The following is a 25,761-nucleotide window of genomic DNA, read 5'->3' as shown; positions in this document are numbered from 1 at the left end:
GAGCGAGAATTGGAAAGCTCAAGTCCACTGCGCGATGTATTCTGAGACCTTACATGTATAAATAAGCCATCCTCATTCTAATTTTGAAAACAAGTTTCTCATTGTGTAACCTATATCTCTTAATGGCAGTTGCCTATATGTATGGGAAATTTCTTCATTTTTCGTTCTGGGGTTTGAATATATTTTTTTGGCGAAAAAGGCAAAAGCTATGAATTTAGAGTTTAGATTTCCTACTAAAAATTTTTAAAATACCTTTTTTGCTTCTTTTCGAAATATTTACCTAAACGTTTTAATTTCATGTTCAAAGTGAGTCTGTCTTGGTACCTATAGCAAAAAGGTAGTTTTTTCAAGGACACGAGATCGTTAGATTTTGAATTCCTTCAATATGAATGAATACTTAGGTACAGCTACATAGTTTTAACTACATATTTACACAATCTACCTACTCCTACACACATCATCCTAGCAAAAATATTGAAACTGGTGTGCATGCAGGTAGCTTTCTGAATGAAAAGTGATCACTGAAACGAAAGGAGCGCAAGGAAAATGCAAAAAAGGATGTAAAAATAAACATGAATGATGATCGTGTGATGTTACAGCGTGTAATTTGTTCGTTACAGGGACGAATTTCGGTACAATTTGGTGGTTTCTGTACTTGAAGAAAGATTTATACGAGACTGTATGCACGGTCTGAGCTAATTCAACGAAATATGTCCGTCTTTTAAACACAATAATAAAACCGTTGAGCACGGAGCGCAATTTTAGTGGATGAATTCCAAATTAGGAATAAATTTCGGTAGTTTTTAGTTTAGTTGCAATTCTCGCTAACCATGTAAATTAAACTCAGCACGATAAAATGATCTTCTCGGGTACCTACCATACATTGCGGAGACTTTTTATTCTCAACGTGATGCATTTGTTCACAAAGAGAAAAACATAACGCAATGGTTCAGACTCAAGTAGATATTTACCTTCTTCTACGTATACGTACTACGTAATATTTGTAATTTGACATTGTTGGCGAACGTACTTAGACAATACGAAAGAAATCACAGTACGATATAAAATTCGCATTTATTGGCAAAAAAAACATGTGTTCTCGCTCAAAGCACGACACTGCCCTATTAAAATGAATAGCAATGTTATACACCATAAAAACGGCACTAAACCTGTTAAAAGTCAAGATAAATAGTCTTTTTAAAATGTAACACGATCCATTCACGCTTCCTGTTGTAAGTTTTTTTTTTTTTTTTTTTTAGGGAAATGAAAAGAGCGAATTCCGTTGATTTATCGATTTGTTTCGGGGAATGAGCAAAAGAGCGACAGAAAGGGAGCAAATAGAGAACAATACTTTTAAATTTTCTAAATGGACCACTAGAGAGCGTTTCTCTCTTCAAGTCGTAAAGTCAATAACCGTTGAAAATTACCCGTTAGCCGGCAACGTATAAAAAAGATTCGAGATGTTATCTCAAAAGAAAAGTCAAAGCTGTAATAAATGTTGTTTCGTAATGAATATGCGGCACATTTTGTAATTCCGCTCTACATCCTAATGCATATTTATAAAAATCCTATTCTCAATTAGTTTGCTGTCTCGTAATACCCTTTGGAAGGGTTAAAAAATTATAAGCATCACATATTTTCCATGTTATCTGAATTTTGCCATGGAGTAATCTCTCAAGTGCATCGAAAATTATAATAAACGCGCGCCGTTTTTCCTTCTTTTTCTTTCCAACTTGACAACTTTTAGTAGGCTATACGTATCTAACCTTGAAATTCGCAAAAAGGCTCGTGTCGTATTCGCGTTGCTAGATTTATGCTTTATGTGCCTATACTTTGAAACGTAAAAATGAAAATTTCTATACCTATTCTAGATTCGAGATGTTTGAAATTTCTCCTTAATAAGACGATTTATAAGATGATTTTTCAAGGCCAGAATGCTTTTGTATTGAGAAAACTTTGAATTCCTTCCTTAGAATATGCTGTTAACGGTTGCACTTTACCATGTACTTTACTCGTATCGTATAACTTTACATATTACCTACTGCTGTAGCTTGACATTTATCATGTTTCTAACGATTTATGTATTTTTGTTTTCTTTTGCAGCTTATTTTTGGCATATCACGGATTTTCATTTGGATTTAACATACGAACCTGCAGATGGATGTAAGTTGGAAGCTACTTACCTATATTATTGTGATTTTTTGCTAAAATTGGATTCTTTTTTAAAATCATTGATGCTATAATGATGTTTTTTTTGCGTGATCCAACTTGTTTGGAAACAGTGAGGGAAATTAGACGACTGGAGGGAGGGGGGATTGAGCGTTAGACCTACTTACTCGTACATTGGATACCAAATAAATTTAGAAAATATTTTTCAGCTAGAAGTGTATTTTTTGCCAGAGGAGGGAGGAATGGTTGTTGAAGACTAGCTCTAAAAGTTGTGAAGTGACATTAAAGGAACGTGAAACTGTGTGATCCAATTATTTGAGGTGATTTTTTCAGTCTGAAAAAATGAGTTGAAGGAAAATTCTGAAGTATAAAATTCTCTCTCCGTCATAAGCTACCTATCAATTTTTCTGTAGGATGCTTAGTTCAAAATATATTCGCGAAAAATACAGAACTTCTTGGATAATTTTGTGTAACTTTAGGACAGAAACCAATTCATTATCAGTTGGTTTCAGCTTTTATGAGCCGAATATGGCACCTTGGGTATCTCCGAAAGGTTATATGTAAATGAATTTTGAAGGTCTATAAGAATCGTAGGTAAATCTACAAAAAAGTCAGAAAAGCTTTTTTCAAGCCCAAAAAAGTCAGTTTTGTCCCGGATGGTCACATATGTTTTGATTTGAAAATTTGTTATTTTTTACGCAACACTAGTCGAATGAGCTCTACACTTTTTCACACGTTTTTTTGCACATTTCACAACTTTTTTGATGGTCTAAAGAGCAGAATGAGGCAATTAATGTCACATATTACAATGAAAGGAACAACATTGTTCAAGAATAATTAATATTCAAGAAAACTGGCAACAAAAATTTGAAAAACAAGTAATGGGAAAAATACAATAGATACTATGAATGATTTTTAGTCCTTTTTAAAATTTCTTGTAGTTATGTAAGTAGGTATTACGTATAAATAAAATATGAAATTTTGAAAAAATTTTCTTAATTTTATTCAATTTTGGGATCTCGAGTTATTAGATAAATTTTACGTTAGATAAAGAGAGATGGAACTTTTGATTGAAAACACCGAGAAAAAGTCGAACTTCTTTATTGGCCAAGAAATTATAAAAACGTAAAGAACCAGAGCCAGATTAGCAGTAAAAATAACTTCTTAAAAAGATTGAAAAATTAATTTTAATACATTTATTTTTTTTTTAATTGATGTTTCATGATTTTTTGAAAAATTGTTGAAAATTAAGTACTTTCCAATTGTAAGATTGCATTGGTTAAAAAATCAAAATTTGTATTTGGTAATTCTCAATTATTTCTTCACTTTTATTTTTATTTGCAGCAGTTTTTGGCACGAGCATTCTTTGTTAGGTATTTCGTTTCTAGTGCTGCCTCAATTGTGGTATTTACTTCTGCCCAATCCCCCTCCACTTTTGAACTTTTTCTCAACATATGGCACTTTTTTTTTAATGGAAGCGGTACCCAGTAATATTTGATCATTTAACACATCTTCCCCCTTTTTAAAAGCTTACGAAAAATATCACTATATTGAAAAAAATAGTTGTTAGGTATCCTATCTAGCAAAAAATAGAATTCAGTTTACATGCGTAAGTTTATCGCCACCAGTAGTATGAAAATATTCTAACTTTAAATATTTAACAGCCTGTCATTACAAATATGGCGAAGGCGGAAAATCCACTTACGGTGATTATGGTTGTGATGCATCGTGGGCTTTGGTTGAATCAGCCCTTCAGTTTATGAAAAAAAAACGAGGCGACAACGTAGAATACGTAATATGGTCCGGGTATGTTTTCTTTTCTAACGTATATTAGACTTCTTAACCGTTCAGCAAATGAAAAAAGCATTACTTTTATTAGTTTATCAAATAAGTGTATTATTCAAATTGTACTGGGTATGTTGTAGAATTGACATGTACATTCTATCTATATATGTACCTACCTACCTACATATATTATTTGGTTAGGTATTCTGCGTACCTATGAGATAATGGAATTAAATTAATGGTTTGCGAAATTCAAGACGAATATGTAAGTTGAGGGAAATGAGCAAGTTGTGAAGTTTTTTTTTCTGAGTTATTGTCAACCACCCTAATTTTGTACACAGGATTTAATTTCAAACAGTAACAGTTTTTTCAATTAACACGTTTTCTGATAGCTTGGATCATGAGCTTTCTCCTTGATGCAAAAATTTTTACTTTGTTAGGTAATAATGAAAAAAAACTCGTGTCATTCATTTGGCCATAATACGCGATTTTTCGAAATGCTGCACATTCAAATCCGGTAAAGAAGTTATGTTTTAAGACCTACTTCATTTACTAATTCGGAAATTTTATTGAAAATCTTTTTTTTTTCATTTTAAACATTTTTACTTTAGCTACGAATTAGCTGGGGAATATTTTTAGTGAAAATAATTTTACAACATCTCATAATTTTTACATTTTTTGTGTGCAAAAAAATATTGTATCCGAAATTAGGTCACCTGAGGAACCTGATTTCAGACATTTTCTAATTTACATAAAATAAACAAAATTGCTCAGAAATTCACAACTTGATGCTCAAAAATGGTTCTCCTGGTGATGTTCTACATATAAAAGCATAAGGACAAACATTTCATTGACTCGTTTACTTCGAAGCAATTTTCGAAAAAACGTCAAAAAGTGTCCAAAATTAGAGCAGTTGACAGTTCCTAGATTAAAATAATTTTACGAATGTAGGTAGGTATACTAGGTATATCTTTCGATAGCACTATGTGAGCCAAAGCCACCAATAGGAAAACTTGAATTGAATCTTACCCCTAAGAAAAAAAAGTATTTTTGGTGTTTTATTCTCTCATGATGTTGCGTGTAGGCGTGAGCAGATATCTGTCTGTTTCGTGGGAGTAAAAATTCTTCCATTTAAAAAAAAAAAAAAAAAAAAAAAAATTTCCAGGAATCCAGGAATGAAAGAAAGTTGAGTTGATTTTAGATATTTTACAGCTTACCTCTCAAAATATTAATTTAAATGTGTATTGGTTTTCTTCCTCCACGCGGTAAAAGATGAAAATAGACAACTTTTTAAGTCATTTATCAAGTAATGTTAACCCCTCAAAAAATCTGGAATTTTCCAAAAGAAAATCTTGTTATTATCGAGATTTTTTATAGAAAAACGTGGCTAAAATATTGTTCTAAATAGGTAGTCATGTCTTTGTTTATTTTGTGAACGTTAGTTTCTGAAATAAATAAACCTACTGAAATTACAACACCGAATTTTCAACACGATATGATGCGTCATCTTGGAAAAAAATTGAGAAATGATAATTTGTGTAGGTGAATTGGGCGATGCTGTGCATTTTCATATCTCGTATTTTCAGCAAAACTACCTTGCTAGTTATTTTCCTCTGTGTGGTACGGTTTTTATTTTACCTCATGAAACGTAAAAATGCAGCACGTTTCAGATAAGACCTACCCAAACGAACCCCCTGCGTCTTCTCCGTCCTAGACTTTTATTAAATTACTTGCAAATAACGTATTTATTTTGTTTTCTTTTATCACTTAATTAGAAGGGAAAAGGAAAAAAAAAGAGGAAATGCTTTAAATTTTGTAACTAGAACGGTCGGTCGATTTTTAAACTAAATGAGGAAAATTCAATCTGACTGTTGTACGGATTTTAAAGAGGAAGGCCGAGCAGTTAATCCTCTTTCAAATAATGCTAGGATGATTTGAAAATAGCGGCGCGTAACCATTTCACACACTTATGATGAGAATTTTCGATTTGGCTTTACTTTGAATTGACACGTATTGGCGGATATCTACAGTTGATAATAATTGGAGATGTTTTTTCAAATTTATGTAACATGTTTGCATGGTTATGTTATCGACGGAGTTGTTTTAAGATTCCAGCAGTTAGCTACTATATTTTATCTCAGATTAAACGATAAAAGGGAATTTTTTAAAGCATTGAAATTAGGCTTTTTGAATGCATAACCTAACAATGGGAAATTTACTTTTTTTTCGTTGCTTTTAATGAGTTTTATAATTGCTTGGTCTTTCGGTTGCGTAGTGCTCAGTGCTCTAGCTTTGGTGCAAAAATTTGAGGTAGTTTATAGAGTCCTTTTAAGCAAGGAATTCTGCAGCCAAAGTACGTACTCCTTTTTTAGTTTTTTTTTATGGGATGGAGGGATCCGGAACAGTTTTTAGTCATCCAATATGGACAGTTTAAAATCTTATACAAAATGAATGCAGTACCTGAAAACAATGTAGGTAATATGCAATGCTCCTTTCATAATGATTCTTGAAAAAACTAAAATGTTATCAGTTCGTACGAGTACGAGTATTTTGGATAATTGGGATGGATCCAAATTAGGCACCTACTGTCACTTTCAAAAAAAATGATCCCCTATGACTTAATTTTCGGAAACTTTTGTGTGATTCATCGAAAGAAATTGTTCATTGTATAAAAAAATGAGGAAAAAATTGTGCAAAAAAAGGCCGCAATTATTCTGAAGGAGATTACAGTTAGTCATTTGTAATTCGAAGAAAGTTTTCATGAAACCGGAATGTGACAAATTTATTTTACCAGCCTTCTTTGATCTTTATGCTGTAGCAGATACAACTACGTTATTGCCATCCTATTTTCGACCTTACCCCATTTTTGAAAATAACGAGAAAGCCAACTCAGGAAAAATTCCAAATTACGTAGTAGGTGTAGTTTCGAATGATATCAGATTTTTGCATTCGTCTCATATAATAATTCAATCTTCAACGTATCTGATTTTTAGAACACAACTTTGTTTATTTGACATCGCTGCTGTCTATCTCACGCTATGGAGCCTTTTATTATTGCATTCTAAATAACGAACGTTTGCTAATCCTCGCTTCCTTTCAACCCTCGATCAAATTCTTTCTTCTGACAACTTATATACTCCGTTTTTTCCTTCTTTCAATTTTTTAAAAATCCTGTAATTTATTCTACGAAATATAAATTCGAGTATAACTTCATCTTGTCCGCTGCTCCTCTGACCCTGCTGGCAATTCACAGCCCTTAAAAGCCTCAAAAAAAAAAAAAAAAAAAGCAGGCCATGTAGAAAATATGTCTATGCAATAAATCTATGGCTATATACGTAAGTATTTCAACAAGCCAGCGTAGCAAGGTAACACTATCTTTTTATTATCTTCTTGCGTAATCCAGTCGAGTATGAATTATTGAATGTTTTTAACAAGTTGAACTACACAATTTAGCGGGCGAAAAAAATAGGCATTACTAGATCGTATTGTTTCATAAATTTAAATTTTACATTTTATCTCGAAAGGTTTTTTCTTTCCTGTTTTGGCTAATAAGTACAATATGGTTCGTTCGAAAGCGAATTTCTATACTTAATTCAACACAGAAAACGCCAAGACTGTTGAAATTTTTAAGCCAATAACGTACATTGTGTCAAGGGGAGAAAAAATATTAGGTGCCTATATAAAATGGTAAACATCCGCCGAGCACCAATGTTCAAAAATTCATTCGTAAAAAATTTCAAAATCCGCTTTATTACTTTAACGTTGCTAGGTATAGATAAATATAAAAGAAAACAAATGAGCCAGCATTTGTTAGAAGATTTTCAAAAATGGTCGTTTAAACCACTAAACTAAGCATAATCACATAGTACGTTTTGAAACCTAATCGATATCACATAAAAAACCACATGCAGTTTCACTGCGATATAAATACGAGCTGGAATTGTTAGATATAGTGTACCATTTCACTGTCCATACCTACTTTACTCTCTTCCTCTTGCGCGTCTCAGCTTTATCTTTTCTTTTATATTGTTTTCGACTTTACAGAGTTTTATCGCACTTAAATCGTATTTGAGTTGTTTTCATTTTGTTGTGTTACATATGATTATTTTATTACAAATTGTAAATCATAAATATATAATATAGGTGTGTAGGTTGGGATCTTGCATAGGTATAAGTACAAGTATCCCTCGAATTCGATCCATCATATCAATTGTGAGTACTTTTGAACTGAACTGGAGCCTCGAGCTCCTGGAATGATTCCACGTTACAGAGAAATTCGCTTTTGAGAGACTCCAGATCGACTCGAAATCTGTCGAAATCGATTTGAAGGTCTCACTGCAGTCGCCGAAAATCTGGGATAGAGAATACTGATTACCTCTTTTCATCGACCCCTCGACATTTTTGACGAGAAATAACTTCGTTTTGATTTTCTATTTCCACGCGTTGTGGTAATAAAAACACATTGCACATCACATACGTATTCATCATTTTCCAAGCTTTTATAAGAAACAGATGATCACATTCGTGTGTCATTCGGTGTTGTAAAACGTAGGTGTAACTATGAGGTATTTAAAGAGAAGAATTGGATGATGCGGGTGGTATAATATACTATGTAGGCTTAAAGCATGTGAACTTTTGGTGGTACCTGCCTATAGTTTTTATTTGTCTTGATAATTTGTAATTTAAAGAAAGATGGTAAATATGCTAAAGCGAATAGAGGAAAGTTGAAGCGATGAGATAAATTCAGAGGTAAAATTTATCGATTTGGATTTTTGTTGTGCATTTTTATGATGCTTTATTAAATAACCTAACGGAATATAAATGCCCAATAAAAAGATTGTAAAAATGGAAACACGAGTTTCTTTATAGTATCACCGCAAATACTTCATGGCACGTCTTTACAATAAATTTCCATTTCTTAAAAAATTGTTATTATTGTGGTTAGGTAGTTGATGTTGTTTTCATTTGTTATTTACTAGTATAAACTTAGGTACCTACCTATAGGTAGATATGGTGTAATGATTGATTAATTTTTTTTAATCATTTCAGCGATTCGATAGCGAACATATCGACTTTAAAAACCATCGACGCTCTGGCTAAGACTACGTCTTTATTTAAACAGTTTTTTAGTACATTTTTCGTGATACCAGTTGTAGGGCACACTGATAATCCGACATCTGATCCTTCTATGTACAAACATATAACCGAGTTATGGAAATTATGGCTTCCTTCCGAAGCCTTGGAGACTTTCGCATCCGGTAAGTTGTCTTTGTGGGGTTGTGTTTTTAGCAGCGCGTATATGAGAGTTCCAATGAATATTATTCACGTAAAATTATTCATTTGGAATGTTCTATTTAATTTGTATAGTGTAAAATTTTTACTCGTTGTTTGAAAACTGGTGAAAAACGAGCTTTATTCGTTATTATACCGTATTGTGAACATAATAATTAAGTGTGCGGGATACGATATGCAGCAAAAGTGTTGCCGCCTTTTATTTCAACACGTTCGGTTTTATTATTCACTCGTTTTCGACAATATAAACCTACGAGTATTTAATGAACGAGAAACACGTTGTTTTAAAATTCTTTTTCAATTTACTTTAAACTTTTCTTTTCATTTTCAACGATTGTGTTTCGAAAACAGGGCATTCGCTTCGATGCATTGTAGAAAAAAAGGGTTATCTAAAAGGTCCTTTAAAAAACTATAATTTAAATATTTGTAGACCTAGGTACTTAAATCATTGCATTATTTAGATGAATATCTAATTTCATGCTCTTTCGAAGAATTATTTGATAGTATTTTCTATTGCGTACTTCAGTTTACCTACATGACTTTTTTTTTTGCTTCACATGCCTATATTTTTTAGGCTTTTAAATGCATTTCTGTACCTACGATAAAAAAAAAAGAAAAAACATTTTACACGCAGTTTTTCCCTGGAATCCAATTCTTACAATTTGAACAGATGCTCACGCTGGTTCTTCAATTTTATACGAATACTTACATAATAAATTAATAATACATATGTGATAAAAAAATCCAATAATTCGGTAAAGTAGGTATAGGTATTCTCCACTATAAATTTGTGTACTAACCTACCAATAATCTTACCGGGTGGCCAGAAATATCGGGTACCCCTAAGAAAGTTTTTCATTAAAAATATAGGTTGGCAACGTGAAGTAGATGCATATGATTGGTGGAATGTTATCTCTCCAGTCCAACAACCAATCATGTGTTATCATTATTATCATTCACTGTGACCAACCGAAGTATTTAGTTAGAAAACTTTTTTAGGGGTACCCGATATTTCTGGCCACCCTGTACAATTGGGGTTCCTAAAGAGGACTGACACATGTCTAAACATAAGCACAACCTAAAAGTTTTCACAGTAGTGTTAGTCCTCTTTGGAGCAATGAGATGAGACCCACGAATGTAGAATGATTTTTAGTCATTTTTGAGCCTACAGGAATAACGCAAAAATTACAAAGTAGATGCACTTTTGCACCCAAAACCTTACTTATCTATAGCAAGGTGTCCACAAGACTGGAAAACCTGGAAAAGTCGGGGAATTTGGTCGGTCTGGAAAAGTCAGGGAAAAGTCAGGGAATTTCGTAATTTTCACGCAAAATCCTGGAATTTTGAAAAAACGATCAATTGCAAATTTTGGATAAGGATCTGTGATGAAAGAAAAACATTATTTTTTACTGCTCGAAAGACAAATTTTCAAAAGCTTTTGCCCTCGTTTCGCTCGGGCTTGTTTTCTTTTCTTTTTCCAGGTCAAGATGAACATTTCTAGATAATAAAAATCAAGTTTTAAAACCAAAAAATGAACTCGAAAAAACCTCGTTTTTAATCATTTCGAAATACGAATTTAGAAGAGCTTTCGCCCTCGCTTGGGCCTGTTCTGTTTTTTTTTTTTTTTTTGTCAAAATCAACTTCCTTTGAAAAAAAAAACGTCATTCAAATTCTAAAATTTTAAAAGCCAAAAAAACTACCTGTTCTCACATGAAAAAACCTCGTTTCTATGCCTCTTGAAATGTGAAGTTTTCGCTCGAGCTTGTTCTCTTTTTTTTTCAAAAGTAACTTCTTTCAAAAAAACATCATTCCAATATTAAAATTTAAAAAACCAAAAAATAAACTCTTTCCGTTAAAAAAAAAACTCGTGTTTAGGAATCTCGAAATTAAAATTTTCAAGTGTTCTAGCCCTCGCTTCGCTCGGGCCAATTTGTTTCTCATTTTGAAATAAACAAATTTCACATTTTCAAGCTTCCAAAAATCAAAAAAACAAAGGAAACATTTTCATAAGTCATATGAATATTGTATCAATCAGCCAAAATTGGTGCATGTTTTATTTATTTATTTATTTTTAATTTAAAAAGTTAATTATCGAAGTTGAGCTGTTTTTTATATTTGAAGAAGTATCCAGTTCGAAGAGAAGCTTATGAAATAAAATTACACCCCCCCCCCCAAAATATCTCTTCTATTAAAGTGTGGGGTATGCATAGAAAGTGGAAAAAAATGGTCTGGAAAAATGTAAAAATTGGTCTGGAAAACCTGGAAAAGTCAGGGAAAATCATTCCCAGAAATGAGTGGACACCCTGTATAGTGCATATTGAATTTTTTTTCTTGTAGAGAAGATGGAAATATCAAGAATTTTTCATCCTTAATAAAATTCGATTTTTCGAAACAAAAAAAGTTAAAATAAAATTTTATCCTTCAAATGCAATCACTCAACATAAGTCCAAGTGACATTCCGCCATACATTTTATCCAGAGAGTAAATTCTCTTATTGCTGTATATAGCTGTACCGTAAACAGAACTTCTTTTTCCAAACTATCGGAAATTTTATGTTAAGGAAGAAGAAACCGAGTACGAGAATTTATAAGAAATACCCGTTCGGATTTTTTTATTCGATGCATTTATCATTTGCTAAACTAGGTGTAAATGAAATGCTAGGTACCTATTTATTATTCGTTCAGAGTAGGTTAACTGAAGTATCTACGCATTAAAGCTGCTGAAAAATATATTGCTTTTAATATACCTTAATCTTGCATAGGAAACGTTTGATTGTTAACAGGCGGTTACTACAGTATCGAACAGAAAAACAGGCCTACAATTGTAGTCTTGAATACAAATTATATGGCTTCAAATAAAGATCCGTTAAATCAGTGGAAATGGCTGGAGCACGTTCTAAGAGAAGTGCGAAGAAAAAAAAGCACTGTAAGTTTCTTGTGCTTACTACTTTGAACATTTGGCAAAACAAATCATGATTCGCTTTTAAACGGCCGAATCATGTATACCTACTTACTTGCTTTTCGAGTACATAACGTCTGTACCTACTCCGACTGGTTGAAATTTCAAACGTGAAATTTTCATGGTTTCTTCATGCAAAACCGCAGTCGTATTTATCTCGGCTGCTGTATGGTACACGAGAGCGATGGGTCTGGGTATACTTTTCCACCAGAATAAGTTCGGTTTGTAAATTTGTTTCGATATTTAGATTTTTCAAAATATTTACCTACCGTGCATGTAGCGTAAAGTATCGTTTCCAGCAGCAAAATAAGTAGGCTACGTATATAAATAGGTAGGGTATAAATATCCAAAAATGCACCTTGTCCGGTATAATCGATTTTTAATGAATGTAGGTATAAGAAAGTGTTCAATTTTATAAGTTGAAACGTTGTTTGTAATTAACTAAGCAGTGCTATAGGCTTATCCCACGAAAAAAGAGTCTAAATGTCTAAACTGCACGAACTCACATATTAAATAACGCCGTTTGATGTTTGATGTTTTTTTTTTAATACCTAATTCTTTTTTTCTGCCTGTGTCAAAATGAAAAGTAACGTTGATTAACTAATGGTATAAGCTCGATGTTGTGAGAGTAAAATGAGCTTTTTTCCTCTGGAAAAAAAACCTAATCGCTTAATGAATTGTGAATGAATTTTTCTAAAAATAATTTTTATGTAAAAATTTTATACGGGTAATTTAGTTTTTAATGCGTAATTAATCAATAATACGACGCCATCTTACTATGACGTGAAATTGCAAATCGAATTTTTCATTTATAAAATTATAAAACGTTTATTATGAATTATACCTATACCATTTTACATTTAATAATATCTAAGTGTGTGTTACGTTTTGATTTTTTTTTTTCAAAAAATCGAGTATAACAACTAACAACCTCAAATGAGTAGACTTACAATTAGTATAAATAACAGGATTTTATCCTACATAAAAATTTATAAAATTATCTATAGTTCAAAAACCTTGGGTATTTTTGAAAAAAAAAAATGAATAAACGATGAAAAAAATTTCAACAAACACGGAGGTACTTTTAAGATAAGAAAAAAATACTGAAAAGTAACAAAATTTGCTAATTGATAAATGGGCCTTTGGCCTTATGAGCTTTATCTGCCATAAAATTTAAAATTTAAAATTCGCTGGCATTTTTCTCCCTCATAACAAAAAATATGTTATCCAAACCGCGAGTAAAAGTGATTTTGACGATTTTGAATTATTTTTCTCGCTTCACTCGGGCAATTAAATCTCAAAATTCGTCGAAAATCATTTTTGCTCTCCAGTTGAACAAACTACTAGCTTATTTTAATTTTTTCTATTTTTTTTGTTCTATTCGAGTTAAATAACTTGGACGCAAAAATCATTCATCCTAGATGGAAAACAGTTTTTTGTGTGGATTTTTTTTCGCACACCTGTCTTATTTACCATTGAAAAAGTTATGTAAAAAATTCACTTATCATTTGGCATTGAATTTACTTCTATGTAACGAATATGTCTACTTTTAATCTTATAATACCTACGTAGGTGGTAAACTTTTAGAATCTTCTCCCCCTTTAATCGTCCTTGAGAGATTTAGAGAAAAATGGCAACATTCAAAAAAATATCCATTTCATATATGAAACCCTCAACAATACTGGTCTGAATGGCAAAAACCATAACCTAGTAAACAGAAATTATTTTTCAAAATTGAAATTTAAGAGAATAATTTGTCCCCAAAAATTCGTATGTTGTATTATTATAAGGCGAAACATAAGCACATCGCGAATGTTGTTTTTGTATATTAAAAATTTATATTTTTCATTTTGTCGAATCGATTGAAACTTCAAAGTAGCTGAGCTTACGTAAAGCCTGATTTTTTTAAACCTATTTTTATTTGAAGTATCAAAAATGTAAACTTAATTCAAGTATAAAATTCTTGTCGTCTGGTCTTATATATTACGAGAAAGTTACGTGAATTTATGTTACCATATTTTCAGTTGTGGTTTCTGCCTTTGTCAAGTAAAAGATTCATTTATTCATGTTTTTTCTTTAAACTTCTTGGAAAATGAAGCTGAAAACGTAATTTATTCATATTTTCCGTTTTGAACTGCTAATTTAAAATATTTTGACCGAAAGTTTATCATCTAAAATAAAATAAGCGTATCTTCTCACCCATTTATTTTTAATTTTTAAACTAAAATTCGGCGAATTTGGCAACGATAACGAAGAATATAATTTTTTTTATGGTAAAAGGCGTAGGATATTTTTTGGTGGAATTTATTTTCTAGAAGTGGTTACACATTTGAATTGAAATACGTAGGTACTTGAAATTTGAGCGCTATCGAATAGTGTATACCGAGTGTATGTAGTGTATAGAAATAAATTACTTGACGTTTCGACCTCTCGTATTAAATTTAGGGAAAACAAAATGACCAACTAAAGCGGATAATATCGTTTAAATGTGTATGCGGTCGTTTAAAAACGGCTTTGCAGACCTTTCAACAGCGTCATTGAAACGCGATTATTTTACCACGAAACGTGAAACTATTTGAAAAAATTTTAATTACAAAAATATTTTTGACTCGTGTATTAACTCTCGTTTTACACGTTTTAATGTCGTAATAAAATACGTTTTGAGGTAGGTATAATTAACTCACATGTGTATTTTTCTGGTCAAGAGTTGTTGAAAATGGTGTGGGCCTATTAAAAAATATTTTTATCAATTATCGCGATGTAAAAAATATACGTGGTCGTATACCTACTGCTTTACGAATTATTTCAGTGTTGGTCAAATTTTGTTTCTTAGCTGTTAAGTGAAAATTCTCAATGGAATAGGCCGAGAGATGTTTTCAAGAGAATTATTCTACCAAAAAAAAAAATTGATATCCCCTGTTTGTATACGTAGTACCTACGTGCCTACTGCCTACTAAAACTGAAACGAAAAAAATTACACTCAATTAAAAACGATAAGAAAAACAGATTTTATCCTTTTGGGTGTTTTTCTTTGAGAAATGAAATGGAAAAATTTGAAAACTCCAAACTAAAAATGTCCCCATTACACAACTAACCGAGAAACAGTTCGCCTTTACGAATGAGATACTCGTATATATACCTACAGGTCAAAAATGAATGATCGAAATACGTAGCAGTTTACATTACAAACAAATTAAAAATAATCGACATTGACGTGAAAGTACATAATCATGTTTCAAATTACAATTTTAGGTTTTCCTGTTCGGGCATATGCCTCCCGGATTTGTTGAGCCTGGTCGTGAATTTTTACCCAAATGTATGATGTCGGATGAAAATAACGCCAGGTATTTGAGAATGATTGAAAACAACGCCGATATAATTTCTGCTCAGTTTTTTGGTCATTTGCACGCGGATACATTTCGAGTGTTTTATAATGATACAGGTACGTTGAATTAGTACTGCGAGGGTGGATCGTTTTCTATTATAAAAAAAATAATAATAACCGACATACTAGATACTGGATAGGTATAGGTAGTTTTTTTTAGTCATTCTGGGTCTCAAAATAATGTGATAATTTGCTCCTAAAAATGAACGTCCTCACTTTAGATAGGTACTAGTGAAATTCATAAGGATTTGGACCATTAATTCCACGCTTCCCCTCATGACGCCTTTTTTTTCTAAATTTGATGAGAGAACCCGAATTTTGACAAAATAGTGTGTAATTTATATTGGCTACATTATAGGATATTTTTTGTAAAACTGGAATTTCTAAAAAATAGTTGCTGCACGAAGCCCCCAAAATGGCCTAAAATCATCTCCAGCAAACACGACATGCCAAAAATAGGGCATATATTAAACCCGAATTTCAGATTTTATCGTACATTGAACTTTTCAAATCTTCAATCTTCATCTTTCAAAAATCATGATAGAGGCTCTACTGCTAAAAATCGTTTTGGTAGATCGTAAATAGAACACATACCAAATTTCAGCTGTTCAGATGCATGATAAAATTTTGATTTTTTACATTAATTTTTTTTAGCCAAATTTTATTTCCAAAAATTTATCAAAAATCGAAAAAATGCACTTCGACGCTTGAAATATGTTAAGTTGTTAGATTTCAAATAGGTACTCAACATTTTTTTATTGAGACTTTTCAAAACAATTTTTATCAATTTTTCAGTCATTAAGTGGGTGTATAATTTTGAAATTTTGAAGCTAATTCGAAAAAACTTTCAAATTGAGACCTCAGACCTAAGATTTCTTTCGACAGTATTTCACAACTCCTCCGCACCGCTCCTGAAACTTTGAAAAAGGTCTATCAAGTGACAACATTGACAACCTAGCTTGTTGAATAATCGCTTGACAAATCTAAGAAAACTTTTTTTGAAAAGTTCATTCCTCGAGTTTTTTTTTACGTTTGTATTTAGATTAACTCTCAGTTGAGTCCAGGAACATATTCGTGTTCAAAACAAAAGGGGAAAAAATGGAAAACGATCCACCCTATTGGATACCTATTTATATGTATATTTTGGAAAGTTTACACTGGAGAAAATATTTTAAAATTAAACTCTTATTGCGAATTCGATGCAGGTAAACCAATTTCATTTGGTTTTGTGACACCTTCGATCTCTCCGAGGGAATATAATAACCCAGGTTTTCGTTTATATAAATTCGACGATTCGACCGGAAAGGTAGGCACCTACACACATACATTTTCCTTCCATAGTGTATTTTTTTTTTTTTTCGGTCTCTCTGATGGCTGCAAATATACATACCTAATACCTATCTATATATCTAAATAATTACGAAATGATTTACATATTTACAGATATACGACTACGAGCAGTATTATTTAGATTTACGAACAGCTAATTCAAAGAAATACGCCGATTGGGTACGGGAGTACGAGTTCTGTTCGTATTATAAAATAAAAAGCGTCACTGCGAATGAATTGCACGATTTAGCAGTAAGCCTAACCCGCGCTAACGGATCGCCGCTTTTTGAGCAGTAAGTTTTCGACATTTATTTAAAGTTATTCGCGATAGAGCTTTAAATTTTTACGACAGATTAGAAATGCGTATAGCGACCTTTATGTATTTCGAGTTCGAGTATCGTGTATGTATGTATAGACTGTGTAGTCTACCTACTACCTACATAGTACATACCTATAGTGTTTAGTATGTTTTATCAGTCAGCATCAAAATCCCGGCCTTTGTTTACATATTTATGCTCGAATATGCACATAGCGACGGCGACGACGAAAATAGTCGAAATAACAACCCCAATGAATATCATTATTATCACGTATAGCATCATCTATATCTATACATTTCTTCTCTGTTTCACTTCATTATATCTGGTTGCCTTGTTATACGTCGTCGTATTTTTCGCTGTATTTCAATGGCTTATAAAATATTCACCTGACGATTTTACTAATCGCATTATTCTCAAAACGGAGTAAAGCTCTCGTTTTTGGCGCGCGTTCGTTTGTTTTTAAGCGTATAGCGTAGATTTTTTCCTGTTATCGCTGCGTTTTGTGTGCTGCCGACGCAATTTTTCGAAGGTAAAAGGCGCTGACAAAAATATTCGCTTTTTATTCGACGCTTATGATGTTAATAACGTACGAAAGATTATCAACTTATCAACGTTTGTGCTCTCTGCTCTGCTGTGCTGCCTGTGCTGCCTACGTGCGTGGTTATAGTGGAGCGTAGCGAGGAGCGCGTAGCTGCGCGACGATTATTCATGATTTTAGAAAACTATTTCAAAACCATCAAAACGAACTGAAAACTACACCAACTGATAACAGTGCAAGAGTGTGATCAGTTGGTGTAGTTTTCAGTTCGTTTTGATGGTTTTGAAATAGTTTTCTAAAATCATGAATAATCGTCGCGCAGCTACGCGCTCCTCGCTACGCTCCACTATAACCACGCACTACGTCGTCATCGTTCTGTAGCTTTTTTTTTTGTACTTCCTCAAAGATGGTGGCGCGTACCATTTTTCGATTCGATGAATTTTATTTGGTTAGAAAAACAATAGAAGATGGTGAGGAGATATATACACTTGATGACGTTAACGACCACTTTGGCAGATAGCTCGCCCTACCTTTGCCTTTAGCTACTTGATCAACAAAGTTTTTCAGCGACTAGCAAACAAGCTTAAAAGAATGAAAAGCCTTTCGCTATTATACTCGTTGATTATAATGAAATGTAGCATTTTTCACGCAAAAATCGAGCTTCTTCTTCTTCTTCTTCGAGTATCAAAGTGCATTGATAAAACCATCTCATCTTAGCATTAGTAGTAGAGGTATGTAGCAGTAGGTTCCTACGGTTACCGTCCAAAGCACGAAGAACTGGATCAACGACGATGAGAAGAAGTCTATATAATAATAGAGAGGCCTATAGTATGGTATATTGAGTAGAGACCACCACGTGTACAACCTATACAACTTGCAAGAGGAAAACTTTGCTTGGAAAATCTTTCACGCTTTTATGAAATTAATTTATCTGCCTATTGTTTAAGCGTATAAAAATGATGGAAAAAAAACTTGCACGAAATACCTACTAAAGGCTATAAGGCTTAGGGTATTGTTACAACGAGCAGGAAGTCGGACGATAACTGATGAGTTAAACTTGTCATCTACATAATAGACTATACGTATAGGTATCTGCAGCTTCTGCACCCTACTAATGAAAACAAAAAAAAATCTTTGAAGTAATCTCATCTCGTGTAATACGCCGCACATCGGTCGGTATTTGTGGAATAAAACAAATTGGAAATTCGATCCGAACGTTTGCTCTTTTTTTTCCTATTACTATTGTTCGTGTACTAACTATTGAAAAAAATCTCTCATCCGCGTGAAAAAAAAACATGCAGCAAAAAATGTTTGGAATTGACGTAAAACGGTCTTATATTGATTTTTAATGGCCGAATGAAGAACATATATTATGAATTAAATCGCGTTCGTTTTATGGTACCTAACATGAATTTATGGTATTATGAAATTCGGCTATGACCGAAGTAATTTCCGGCCTCTGTCCGGAGACCGTTTTATAAATCGTTTCACCGTAGAAAGACATTTTTTCGTTAATTAAGATTATTTTTATGATTTAAACACGTCCATTTATCACTTATTGCTTTTTTCAAAACCGTACCCTCACTATAGGTAGGCTTATTTTAAATCGACGTACTCGTACTTTTAGTTTTGTTGCTGATCACGCAACTGATTACAAATACTCGTATATGGGGTTAATGTACTGAATGTATAAAATCATCATTAAGTAGACGGGGTAGGTTGTAGAAGGCCTCTTTTTTGGAAAGTTGAAAAAGGCAGGTGAAAATTTTTTTTTAAATGTCCTAAAAATAATTTGACGTGAAAATATCAGAGACTTATAACCCTGGACTCCTACCTTCTTCAGCGAGCTATCAGTGAAATTAATTGCATTCTCCACAATGCAGGGGTAAGAAATTCGATGTTTTCGCTGCAATTTTATTATAAAATTTCGGGAAATGTAAAAATTGACTTTTCGAATTTTTCTTCGCGAGTACCAAAGTTCAGAGGTAGGTATCTCTTGAAAATACTCATTTTGACTACTCAGGACGGTCTAATGTGTCCACAAATTGTTTAATTTCGTTCAAAACAGTGTGCTGATGAGTTATTTGAAAAACGAGTGAAATAACAGACTGATAATACCTAATTAAGAATTTGGAACGTAGAATTACATTTATAAAAATTAAAAAATATTGCAAAAATTGATTGAACTTTAGCAATAGGCGTGTATGATCTTAATAGACCGAGCCTAAAATACTCCTCACATTATTTGGTTTAAAATACTCATACAATGTTTTAAAAACATACCTACTATAGTATAACAACGACGACTAATAAAACGAAGAAATGCACGAAAAAGTTTGCTCATCTGTGAAGTAAGCGGATAATAATATGAGACGTTATTTAAAAGGTCAACCGAGTAATTAAAAGCAGCTAGTATTTGAATAAACAATTTGTATGATTATCAACATCGCGTATAGGTCACTTCATTATTCTGCACCGCCCACTTTCTTCGTAAACATATGATTAACGTTTACCATTACGAAAGATGATGAGTTCAAGTTAATGTTTGCCAGATAATTAGGTATAATTTTCTGATGACAGTTGCAGCACCAAAGGAGTAAGTTGATCACGTTTGGTGCACGTTATGAATAGGTCTTCTACCAAAAAATTAGACCTAACATAAGCATGGTTGCCTAATGCCTAACCTTTCATCTATCAGGATAAAAATATGTCCATTTGTTCATGAAAAAAATTACCACGTTAAATTCTTGCCAGAAAACTTTCCTATACTTTCCTCTTCGATCACGAATAGATTTACTTGCTTGATTTCTGAGATTGAAAAACATGATCAATACCTACATGAGCGTGATTTTGAAGTCGAATACTTCGATTTTTTTCAGATATTTAGACGCATATAGCGTGAAAAGTACTAAACAAGACTGCACTTCGAACACTTCTTGGTACCATTATTGTGCCATCACCAAATTGAATAAACAAAGTTTCCATCAATGTTTAACTGAGAGTAAAAAAAATCAACTGGAGTGTCCACAGTCTCATGCTATTGTTATCCCACAACCATCTCGCGGTCTTCAATCGTCTAGCGTTGATCAGTTAATAATCAACATGCAGATTTTAGTCGCCGCATTTGTGTTCGTTTTTTTCAGCTCTCAGTGAGGCAGTCACCAATATCTACGAAAGATAATCATTTAAGTACCTACCTACTTATTTCTTGTCATTATGAGATAATTGAAAGTTTCTCGAGAAAAAAAAAACAAGTGAGTTACATTTCCTTTTTTTTTTCCTAAGCACAAAGTTTTAAAGGCTCAAAGGACCTATATTTTTCCACTAATACGTAGGTACTCTCATTTTCCAAGTTTTGTACTTCGTACAATATTTACCTTGCGTTGTGAGTACCTATCATTTCTACAACCGTACTAGGCACTCAGAGTGTCTTACTTTTCGTAACAATTCCCGGTATTGCAATACCTTATCCCAAAATTGTTTAGAAACAGCTCACCTGTTTATTTTTTGGCGAGAGTTTCAGTTCATCTCGGTGGTGCAAATTTTCCTTTTTCTTTACTTTTGTGTGACTTTATTTCATTTTTCGAATACTGACACGTACTGTGTAGATTTTTGAATCATTCAAAACATTTTCAAAAATTTTTCATTTCACATTTTTTTAAAATTTTGGAATAAGAAAAAATTTAATTCCTAGGCATCTTCAGAATAAATACATGTATTTAATGCTTCAATAGGATTATTAAATTCCAAAGTTCGATCAGAACTACCTACTACTAGGACTAATTACATATTTTATCACATTTAAAACTCTAGATACCTACTTACTATCTACCATTCACGAATGAACGAATGAAGAAGTAGAGAAACATTTGTTCAAATAAATTCTGTTTGAACGAAAAGTACCTTGTATTAGAAAAATACCTCCCTGTAGTAATCTTTGTGAGGCTGCTAAAAATTCAATGTTATATGTATCGATCATCGAGAAAATCTTGATTTTACTACATATAATTTAAAATAGGTACCTAGTACCTACTTACGTATGTAATCAAGTTTGTACGTTGGAAACTCGAAAATTTCATTTTACATTTTTTTTTTTCGTTTTACTATCGAAAATATAGAATGATTCTAACTTACACGTAATCGTATTCGAAAGAAAGAAAAAGGAAAAATTGTAATTTTTTTAGAATGTTGAATTTGAAAAATTCGAATGGAAAATTATCACGTATTTATTCTCAGCGAAATTATCATTAAATACCCACAAAAATTAGGTCACTGAGATGATTTGCACGTTTGCACATAACAAATTAGGTATTCTTCGGAATTTTTCCAAAATATTGTATAGTCATTCCAACTACAGATGACCAAAAAAGTGGTTCTGAACGCATCTTTATAATTTTTGAACATTTTTTAAAAAATGAAATGGCAAATAAATGTCAATTTAAGATCAAAAATTTCACTATTTATTTTGCTTCTGGTTTCATTTGTTCAATTTCTGTCAATATTTTACTTTCCTAGTATTACCTAATACCTACTCTGCCTGGCGAAAAAATAAGTACCACCGGACTCTTAAAGTAATTTCTGTATCAAGTCTTTGTATCGCATTGTAGATACGACTTTGATTTCCTTTCGCCAGTCAGATGTAGGTAGAAGATGACCTTCTTTGAATAAGTCCTTGAAATTATCTCGCGAAATTTTTCCTGATTGAGGATAGAAGTTTTCACATTTCAGTATTCGAAATATTGAGTCGTACTTCATTCGGTTGATTTTAAATATTCACTCGATAAACCCAATTATATGTACTCGTACGTGAACTTTCCACATTTTTCCTCGTATACCTAGTACTTGAATTTTATTTGAATAGTTGGAGGCTAATTTGTCAGCTAAAACTTGAAGTCATGTTCTATGGCGCTTCTTATTTTTATCCTCTAAAGGTTGCGAGAAATTTTATTATCAACGATTTCATGACTTTTGCCCCCAAGTACGAGTATACTCTACTTCGATAATTTTTCATTCAATTTTTCCATTCATTTTTTTTACGTACCTAACTAATGTATAAAATGTATTATCTGGACCATTTTTGAAATGTCCTGTTGTTAAACGCGGTTTTTGTACATATTGTACTATTTTTGTTTTGGTTGTTTTAATTTGTAATTTATATACTTATTTGTTAAAATTTTCTACACGATTCTATCGAATAATGTTTACCAAAGATTGTTTTTTTTTCGCACCAAGTGAGTTTTAATTACCTACTTATTTTCATTTCTACTTTGTATATTCGTCGCATCGTTATACATACGAATATGACTATATGTTTTTAATCTTATCAAATTCGTGTTATCATGACTTTAAGTATGTGCTAGCCCATCTCTCATCGACAGCAATAATTTTGGTGTATCTTTGAGAGAAACAAAATTGAATTTCGAAGGATAACATGTTCTAGTCATTTTGTGAAGTCTACTTTATTATTCCAGGCGTTGATGTTGATTTTTTTCTTGTTTTTATTATTTATTTTTACTCGCTTTGAAATATTATGAAGAAATTTGGCGACAGTATCTTAATTGAGGAACATTAATCATACGATTAAATTACCTATAAAATTAACACGAGCGTATGCAAAATCATTAAACTTTTTTTTTAATTACAATTTTATAACGTTGTAAAACGAAAGCTTAAAATTACAAAAATCAAACCATAAATGTTTGAGTTTTATGGCAAATATATACTTACTCTTGTTTTATACATCGTCCGAGCGAAATTTCAATATATTATGATTCTGTTTATTCGTATCGGTGGTTTTGGAATATTTTAGTAGGTACCTACCTCTACCTATGCATAAAATTGGTTCGCAATGTTCGAATGTTATCATCTCAAAAGTCATTAAATATATCTTTGCTGTACAACCTAAGTCTTCTATCTGGTTTCATTGACCTATATTGAACAAAAATATGAAAATACATAGACGAACATTTTAACTGTAACTAAACTTATAAAAATCTATAGGTACCTACTTACATATATTTCTGAAGTCAGAAAACCATCGTTCTTTGATATTTTCAAAAAGTTTTGAACAAACGAACACTAAAATTTACTTCGTTATATTGGATGTGAGAATTTCATCGTTTCATTTCTTGCGCCGTTTTTCTTTTCATTCTTCGTGTATGTAATGAACGAAACAGTTTCTTGAAAATTTTTTAATCGCCAATCATTTCTTCTTTTGAACAATTGAAAACTGTTTCGCTGTTTTACATTATCGTTTACGTACATCATTTTAAAGACGTGAAGTTTGCCCTTTTTATTCAGAGACGGATAGGAAATCTAAAGTCAGTAGGAAAAGCATGATGAATACCTTTACCTACATATGAGAGGGTACCAAAATTATCCTCGTTTTCTTTTTTCCATATCCTTAGGTGTAGATAGAGATACCTATTGTGTTTTCCTTTTGGATCTTAATATGCTGAAAAAAAAATAGTCTACTTACGTATCATTCAGTGTTGGATTGGGTGTTAAGAAGTCACTTGGAACATGGGAAATACCTGAGCAATTTTTATTCACTTATATGTATAGGTACCTACATTTTCTCTTTAAATGTGTGCTCACGTATTCCTCAAATTTTCCTATTTTTTTCTCATTATGTTATTTAATAACAAATTACCATTTTCAATGAAATTTTAATTTGCGTGGTCCATCCCCTTCTCTTCCCTCAAAATTAAATTGTTTTTAAAATTTTCAAAGGAATATCATTTTGTTTTTCCTAATTTAAAATTACGTATAACTTCAGTATGTTCCACAATCAAAAAATTTCTCTGCAGATAGGTACCATATAAAATTAGAAAAAAAAGGTTCCTCTGATAAAAAACGACTTGAAGGGAAAGAAAATATTTATGGTAGAAGTAACCAGACATGCAGGGGGCAGGGAGAAATTTTCCACTTCTCTTTCATCCTCATGACCTATCTGTCTCTGATTTTATTAAACTATCTTCCAGTTTTATACTTTTAAGTTATAGCATTCCTACGGGTTAATAATACTTGTTTATAAAACGATACTGTTGTGATACTGCGCGTTTATTGTTAAATTTTTTTGTTAACGTTTCTGTCTTTTCATTTCTTATTTTACTAACTCAACAAATTTCCAAATATCCGTGTGTATTTTTGTGTAGGTACTTTATATTTACCTACCTACCGTTTTTATTTAAAGACAATGAACATATTACTGTACCTAAAATTATATAGTTAAGATTGGAATAATGTTTTTTATGGTTGTTTTTTTGTTTTATTTACTTTTTACTTTTTTTTTATCATTGAATAAGATATCACTCGATTATATCGTTACAAATTGTGTGATTACTCGATTTACCTTCTTATCGATTTACCTAATTCTAGTTGTTCATCTTGGTAAAATACTCAAAGTACTATGAAGTAGAATTCTCAATCTTATCTATATCAATATCATCTTTCCATTATCATCGTTTTATTATTACATTTGAATAAATAAGAGGACATGAAACATTAATTTTGTATCGATGAACTATGCTTAAAAATACCTACCTACCTACTGTTTTGTAAAAGAACATCGTAATTTACATTAACGCGACGTTACAAATTTTCAAATTATATCGTAGGTATGTATAATTTTTTTAAAAAAATGTTATGTAAATTAATGATTTTCAATAGATTGTTTTCATTTTTTATTTTCAAGCTGTTACATTTTTTTCATCTTGATTGCGTTTAATAAGGTAGAAAATAGAAAACATAAGCCGCTATTATTACTACAACACAGGTCAAACAGGCGGCAAATATTACGAGGTATTTGCAAAGATTACACTCCAAATCCACTCCATTATGGTACGAAAACTGATTAACTTTATGAATTTCCTTCAGTAATGGCCATTCCTTCACTTTGTCTGAATCTAAGTTGTAATACTGTGATAATTCGTCGGCGGGTGTTTTCTTTTCATTTGAGGAATCTCCGTTCGATATTTTACGTT

At 32.0% G+C, this 25,761-nt stretch overlaps 1 protein-coding gene across 2 annotated transcripts in view; it reads left to right on the top strand.

Moving 5' to 3' along the window:
* Positions 1–25,464, top strand: part of LOC135842025 (cyclic GMP-AMP phosphodiesterase SMPDL3A) — a 53,488-nt gene extending 28,024 nt beyond the window's left edge. For both annotated transcript variants that reach the window (XM_065359302.1, XM_065359301.1), the window contains exons 2-9: positions 2,104–2,163; positions 3,834–3,975; positions 9,004–9,212; positions 12,029–12,171; positions 15,457–15,646; positions 16,795–16,895; positions 17,033–17,211; positions 20,656–25,464. In XM_065359302.1, coding sequence (XP_065215374.1) covers positions 2,104–2,163; positions 3,834–3,975; positions 9,004–9,212; positions 12,029–12,171; positions 15,457–15,646; positions 16,795–16,895; positions 17,033–17,211; positions 20,656–20,929 — 1,298 coding nt within the window. In that variant the 3' untranslated portion in view covers positions 20,930–25,464. The remainder of the gene's footprint in view (positions 1–2,103; positions 2,164–3,833; positions 3,976–9,003; positions 9,213–12,028; positions 12,172–15,456; positions 15,647–16,794; positions 16,896–17,032; positions 17,212–20,655) is intronic.
* The last annotated feature ends 297 nt before the right edge of the window (positions 25,465–25,761 follow it).

The sequence above is a fragment of the Planococcus citri genome, chromosome 3, assembly GCF_950023065.1.
Source record: "Planococcus citri chromosome 3, ihPlaCitr1.1, whole genome shotgun sequence".
NCBI lineage: Eukaryota > Metazoa > Arthropoda > Insecta > Hemiptera > Pseudococcidae > Planococcus > Planococcus citri.
The sequence above is the reverse complement of the archived record's forward strand: the minus strand, read 5'-3'. Positions and strand labels throughout refer to the sequence as shown.